This window comes from Salvia hispanica, chromosome 4, assembly GCF_023119035.1.
Source record: "Salvia hispanica cultivar TCC Black 2014 chromosome 4, UniMelb_Shisp_WGS_1.0, whole genome shotgun sequence".
In the NCBI taxonomy this organism is placed as follows: Eukaryota; Viridiplantae; Streptophyta; class Magnoliopsida; order Lamiales; family Lamiaceae; genus Salvia; species Salvia hispanica.
Genome location: NC_062968.1, coordinates 9,866,609 through 9,873,942, shown reverse-complemented (window position 1 = coordinate 9,873,942; position 7,334 = coordinate 9,866,609). Strand labels below are relative to the sequence as shown.

At 39.7% G+C, this 7,334-nt stretch overlaps 2 protein-coding genes across 2 annotated transcripts; one reads left to right on the top strand and one right to left on the bottom strand.

The window, feature by feature from the left end:
- The first annotated feature begins 751 nt into the window (after nt 1-751).
- Nucleotides 752-3,619, top strand: LOC125221664. Its single transcript, XM_048123857.1, has 6 exons — nt 752-1,078; nt 1,177-1,217; nt 1,362-2,349; nt 2,418-2,530; nt 2,610-2,787; nt 2,917-3,619. The coding sequence occupies exons 1-6, from the start codon at nt 964-966 to the stop codon at nt 3,522-3,524; spliced, it is 2,043 nt and encodes a 680-aa protein (XP_047979814.1). The 5' UTR covers nt 752-963; the 3' UTR covers nt 3,525-3,619.
- Nucleotides 3,593-7,334, bottom strand: LOC125221665 (transcription factor EGL1-like). The gene is made up of 8 exons (XM_048123858.1): nt 6,926-7,334; nt 6,477-6,731; nt 5,641-5,737; nt 5,468-5,482; nt 5,328-5,384; nt 4,419-5,231; nt 3,884-4,321; nt 3,593-3,806 (listed from the first exon to the last, which is right to left on the bottom strand). Exons 1-8 carry the CDS (start codon nt 7,042-7,044, stop codon nt 3,735-3,737), a joined length of 1,866 nt encoding a protein of 621 aa, XP_047979815.1. The 5' UTR covers nt 7,045-7,334; the 3' UTR covers nt 3,593-3,734.

Sequence of the window (7,334 nt, the reverse complement as noted above, 5' to 3'; positions counted from 1 at the left end):
GTAAATATGCCATATTATTATTTTCGTCAAGTCACATAAAAGTAGTCCACATTCATTGATAATAATCTTATTCTCATTCTATTTTACGTTATCATTTACAGACTCACCATCCACTACACAATTTCAACTATTTTTTCTGTTTCTTACTTACTTTATCAATTACACATCAAAATTCGTGTCAACTCTAATTAGTCTATTTCTATGAGACAGAGGGAATATTCATATAGGACTCATTTGGTACGCATAACATAATGTTGTGTCTTAACCTAGTGGTAGAATGGTTAATTCATGAGGTCAAAAATCTTGTATTCGAGTCCACTATGATGCGGCCTAAATTTCTTTTCATATATCAATTGAAAAAAGAAAATAGTCGGTTGTGTTATATTTTTCTTCATTTAAACATAATATATATAATTTCACATTATCAGAAACGCATGAACCGTCAACCACATACATTTTACCATGGTTACAATCTATAGTGATTGATAGTTGGAGTTGGATGTGACACCAGACATAGCCACATCACATATGGTAAGAAATCCTATGTGAATATAGTCACAAGTGTTTTGTCCTCTAAATAAAATGTGAAGGGAGACAAAAAAGTTAGACAACAACAACTACCTTATATTTATTCAAGATTTAAATAAATAAAAACATAACCAAAAACTTTGTTTGGTGATGGTGGCCATACTCACAAATGTCACACCCTTCACGATTAAATGCTCCTACTAGTAATAACAAATCTCTACATACAAACAAATTATATTCTTTTCCTCTTCTTCATTCCTAATCTCACATCTCCAACTGCAGCCACCTCATACAAACAACCCCCAAAAAGCAATATATTTTTCTTCAAAACATACTTGCAAGAATGCATATATAGTTTCTTGGGATTTTCTTGAGAGCTTGTGTTTTACTTGTTGTGTTTGCAGTTATTGAGGTTGATGCACAAGTGTGATAGTGATGGCAACAGCAACAAGTGAAGAAGAAGGTGTGAAAAGCAGATGTGAATTCAAGTGTATGCATCCACTCTATTATGTTCTTGTCTACCAAAATGGCTTCTCCTCTGAGATGATAGGTAAGAATCCTAACTTTACATATTGCTGCTCGATTTTCGCCCAACGCTGATTCGGATTGATTTATATTGATCATTTCTCATACATGTATATGAAGCAGATCATCGAACGAGCTTTGATGAAGAATGTCGAAAAATTCAAGTAAGCATATGTAGTTTTCTTACTCAGAAAAACAGTTGATTGACCGATCTTTTCTAACCTTAATGCTGCTTGTAGCGATGTTTCGGATGCCTGTTGAGATCTTTCTACCATAACCTTATGTTGCATTGTGTGTTTTTGTATCAGTATGGAGCAGAATTCGCAACGAGTAGTAGATGTCGAACTCCAGAAGAAGATGTACACATTAATCATCGAATGGAGAGTAGTCACAAGGCAGCAACGGAGACTAGCCCAAGAACTTATGAGTCGTGCTTGTGTCAGTCGGATGATCCAACGAGCTCTAACCACAAATGCCCTGCTGCACAAGTTGGGGCAAAATTCGGGTCCAAACCTTTCTCTAGTGCATTGGAAGTTCTGAGCTCGGACAAGGACTTGCTCGTCATGGAATTGTTGTCCGAGTCATACTGCCTGCCTCAGAATTGCATCAACAATCTTCAAACTGAGAAACAAGCAGTAACTCTCAAGGCTGAGCTTCAAAAGAGACAGCATTCAGGAAGATACGCTTGTCATTGCTCATCACGGGAGGCTGGTGATGGATCGAGAGTAACGTCTCTCTCTGTCAGGGAGATAAAGAGGAAGCTGAAGCACACCTTTGGAAGCAACAGAAAAAAAGATTCAGACCATTTGCTGGGCAATAGACTTCCCCACGGAAGATCAATTTTCAGATATGGCTGCATTTATAGTGGAGTTGAAACTAGGAGTCGTTTGAATTCGAACACTGATGCAAAGGCAAAGGAAAAGGTGGTCAAGAAAGAAGCCCCCATGAAGGTGCAAAAGGAGCCTGCTGTGGCCGGAGAGGCTGAAACTGCTCGCAAGAAAATAGACGTCTCAAGAGATGTATTGTCTGAGAAACTTGGAGTGGATGTTGCTGCAACAAGTAGGCTGCAAAATCCATGGAGGGTTATGTCTTCACTAGAAATGGAGTCTTGCTTTAGCCCAAGAAGGGAAAGCCTATACTTTTCTGGCTCTGCTGAAATGATTTTGATCAGTCCTTCCAGGGAGAGCATTTATCTGAGTCCATGTGGTGACATGACGGGTAGTTTGAGGGCAGAGACAATCTCCTCTCTCGTCGAAGAAGAAGGGATCACTCAATCTCCATACATCAAGTTCAATGGTAGGTGATATCCTGTTCTAGCATTTTTTTGTCAATACGCGTTTCTTGAATCAGTTGCGTTTCTGCAGATATGCCTAATGTTGCAGGAACGGATGACGATAACCAAACAGAAGCAGCACATGATGCAGTGATCAGCAATGCAGAAAGACCTTCCAAGATCAAGTTAATGCATTCCTTAATGGTAAGTGTAGTTTCATCTCCTTCTAGTCTAGACATATGCCATCATTTTGCATCATTGTTCTTGATTCTTTTTTAAGCAGGATTCAATCTCAGAGAATGAGACATTCTCAAATGTAGCAGATGATTTTCCAGCTAGTCCCACATTAGACATGAGTGACAACAACAAATATCAAGAAGAATATCAAAGCCCGGTTTCGGTCCTCGACCAGTTCTTCGCAGAAGACCCCAGCAGTCCATCGAACATGACGTTTCAATCAGGTATGAAACAAGATCCACACACACACTGACAAAATTTTGCTTGATTAATATCCATTAGATTATGATTGAAGTAATCATTGTAATATGGATAGAATCCACAAACTAATACTCTGTCGAACCATCTTGTAGCTCGTGGAACCCTGAAACCGAGGCGCCTTCACTTTGAGGAGCACAAATTAGCATTTCCCTCACAAGTTATACTAACGGAATACGATCCATGCAAACACGATCAAGACTACACGATCTCCAACTATGTGCGCTTGATACTTGAAGCTTCGTCTCTAAACTGGGATCAGCTCTCAGCAATGAGGCTACTTTCCCAACATCTGCTTCATCCATCCTTGTTAGATCAAGCCCAGTTTCTGCAGTTCGAACCTCATTTCGACACTAAGCTTCTCTTCGATCACATCAATGAAGTCCTGCTCGAAACACAGCGATCCCACTTTTTATCACCATATTGGCCAGCATTTGCAAAGCCAAGAATCTGTTATTTTCCACTGGAAGAAGCTGTAGTTGATGAGATCAAGAGAGATGCTCAGTTCTATCTGCTTCCTCAAACAGAGACAAGGACCTTAAACCAGATTGTTGCCCAAGATTTATCGGGTCATCAATTGTGGCCCGATGTTCGTCCCGAAAAAGAGGAGATCATCCTTCACATATCAGAATATATTCTGGAGGAATCAGTTCTTGATGTAATACTAGTGAGCTTAGCTCTTGAATTAGAAGTAAATTTGTAGTGCTTTATTTCAGTATGACCTTTATCTCACATGTATATTGCAAGTAATTTCCTTAAGTAGAAAGGAAATATAATGAAAATTAACTGATTCATTAACATCATCTGTTGGAGAAGAACACTACACAACTATCTGCAAAAATTAAATATTAATGTAATTTATACAACCCTGTACAACAAATAAATGAACCACATCAAAATCAGAGCATGATCTTCAATTTTTTTTGATAATTTTCTGAAGAGCTTGTTTTATTGCACCAGCTGATGCACCTTTCACTCCCTTGCTCTGCACATCATATAACTAAAATCAACATTTTCTTTACATGTACCAACAAAATAAAATAATGCTAAAATTCAACAAACCTTGGCATTGATAGAGAGGGAGAGAATCCCATCAGTGTTGGAAGATTGAACAGATTGTGATTCAAGATTCAGTTGAGTCAAAGCTTCCATAACTTGAATCAGTACACACTGCCTCCAAGAACATCTCATCTCAATCAGCACATCCTTGTCTGTGATGCTGATTGTTATGCTGTCTGTCGATGAGCTCGACCGAGTCCTCTTATTCTCGGGTGCAGTTTTCTCCACATCACTAGCTTTCTTCTTGTTCCCGAGTAGCTTTGTGATGCTTCCAAGCTTTCTGTGTCCGTAGTTGTCCGAAGTCCTCTCCATGGCATCGTGGGCCCTGCTCTGTGTCGTTTCTCGTTCTGTTGCTTCCTTGTACGCTTCCAGATCCTGCACCTTCCTCTCCAGTTCTCTCAGATACTCTATTGTGTGATCAAGTACTGATACTTTATCAACCTGCAATAGCAAAGTTGAAGAAATAAAAAATTTTGTTACAACATCGTGATTGTTTTTTCACGAGGGGGACTAATCTGAAGACCAAAGATTTAACTACCTTGCCACCAGATGGAACCAATGATCCAAGAATGGCGAATCTCTCGCTTATCTTCTCTCTCCGTTTCCTTTCAGACAGGACATGGTTTTTGTCGACTTCCTCGCCTTCTTGCTGTAGAGAGCGGTCATCACATCTGTCCTTGTTTTTGGCAGATTCAATCTGGGCATTTTCATGCATTCTAGCTACTTCAAAGAGCACTTTCTTTAGTAGCCACTGTGGCGATGCGCTCTGGAGCAATCGAGGGCTCGATTTTCTGTCTTTCCAGCTGATGAAGCTCGATCCTCTTTTACCATTTCTGTAAGGCCCCAGAATCAGCTGGTGGGAGCTCTTCAAAAGGCTTGAAAGCACACAGTGGTAATGGACATCACCACCACCGTTGAAGCTAGGCAATGTCTGCTGGCTGCATTCTTGACTGACGGGCACACAATTAGCAGCACTCGCCTTCTTTTCACCAAATTCTTGGACTTTCACATCCGGTTTCCCATGAGTCTGAGACACACAGTCACTGGAGCTCGTGGCATTGTTTGTGCCATTGCTGACAGCGTCGTCCTTGCACTGCCAGCTCTGCAACTGGGACGTCTCTCCATCAGCGCCATCTGCTAAACATGATCCCTCTATTAGCACATTGTCTGCGAATTCATCCGAGCTGGTGTCAGGAGAATACACTTCCACTTCATCAAGATTGTTTTCGGGGATATTAGAGCGATCGAGCACTTGATAGACGAGGTCGTGGCTCAGATTGATGACAGTATCGGAAGAACTCTCCAAGAATGAACTTTTTATATGCTGAATCAGACCCCGATCCTCTGGAACCTTCAAGAAAAGCATATTCATATGACATACACAACCAACAATATTAATTTGCATATGAAATTCATAAATAGAAAGAGCCAATTTCACAGTGCGTACTAGTTCTGTTGTTCCGAGCTCAACCACACCTCCCAAATGCGGAAAGCACACTACTGTCTGCAAAGAACATGGAATCGTATAAACACAAACATTGTTCATGTTATAGTTCAGTATTAAGGGTTGGAGCTCAGCCTTAGTACCTGCAAAGAAGCACTCTGGTAACAGCAACGTGAATCAAGCAGCCAGCCATAACGATAAGCACATAGAACGAGAAGCAATGAAGAGTCAGAAAACATTCCCACTAACCTACCAAAGGGCATATCCAGATATCTAAAGCCGCCATTATAACAAATTAAGAAACATTAACACTTGCCTTCGCAAGCAAAGAACGAGCAAAGAGTTTCGTGTCTGCAAGATGAGCATTCCGCAGCCAGATTGTCTGATTCTCTGCATACGATCTTCCAGGCAACCTTCCAATCCCAATCAATCAACATGGTAAATGCTCTATACTCAATTGAAAGGTCTATGAATCATCACATGAAGTCAATAATCGAAATTTTCATTTTTTGAAATAAAAAACACTACCCCCTGTTATAGACCAAACATAAGAACTCATCTAAAAAAAACTAACCTAACCTATTAGGGGAGATCCCATTTGGTCAATAAGTTGTCGTGTTACACAACTGATGTAGGACAAGTTTCCTTGCACCGGAGTCCGTAACACCCCCACATCAAAGTTCCAACATAATATTGTGTCCAAACTCAAAAACAATAAAATCACATAGCAACAAAGTACTCATACAATTCTTAATCCATCAAAGTTTAACAAAACCATGTCCAAAACCCAAACAACACGAGCACATAGCAACAAAGTACTCATACAATTATTAATCCATCGAAGTTTATCATAAAACCATGTCCAAAACTCAAAGAACAAATTCACATAGCAACAAAGTACACATACAATTCTTAATCCATCAAAGTTTAACACAAAACCATGTCCAAAACTCAAACAACAAAATCACATCGCAACAAAGTATTCATAAAATTCTTAATCCACCAAAGTTCAACACAAAACCATGCCCGAAACTCAAACAACAAAACCTCATAGTAACAAAGTACTCACACAACCCTTACTCCATTCTACTTCACACAGAATTTCAGCTCAATCAATTGATCACATCGAAAATAGTGAGCGGAGTGAATTACCCTTGGCCGACATTGAAGACGAACGACATACACACCAAAAAATACCACTCAGTGTCAGTGAGATCTTCGGGGGATAATGCAGCTGTAGGCCTCTTATGCTGTGGGGTGCTTTCACCTAATGAAAGAGACTCAAACAATTCCCTTAGCTGATCACTCCTCTGCAATCCCAGTGGATCCGAGTTCAACTCTACAGCTTGAACTGTTTTCCTAGTCTTGATATCTCCATTGTAGTACCCCTCACTCCACCCCAACGCCCTACAATCCCACCAAATATAACTATCTTTAGCCATAATTTTCAAGTCAACGCCACAAACAAGAATGTTTAAATGCAATCATGTAAACACTTCATTCCATGAAATTGGATCAAATGGAAAAAAATAAAAGTAGAAAAAGCTGAATTTCAAGAATATCCTTTCTGTACTTTTACAAAGTAAAGATCACAACTTTACCCGGATTGTTTAGCAGAAAAAGACCAAAAAATTGCATAACTCCATTGGATGCTTCTAACTGCAAGAGCAAGCTGCTCTCTGAGATCATCTGGAACACCCTTTTCATTTGCAGTAGCCATTGTTGAACTCTGTCCCTTTACAGCCTGGATTATATGGTGGATAACCAAATTTCCAAATCTAGTAATGATGGGAAGAAAGATTTAAACTTGAAAGGCTGACCATCTTTGATTGAGAATAAGATATACTCCGACTATCATCAAAAGGCTGCGAAGACTTATCAAATTTTATGTGGACCACAGAGCTCTGATTTGCAATGGGCACGGCAAGAAATTTGCATAGATTGATTGATAAGAGTTCAACTTGTACAATCCCAAGGATAATTTGGTGAAATCATAATGGAATTCATTTG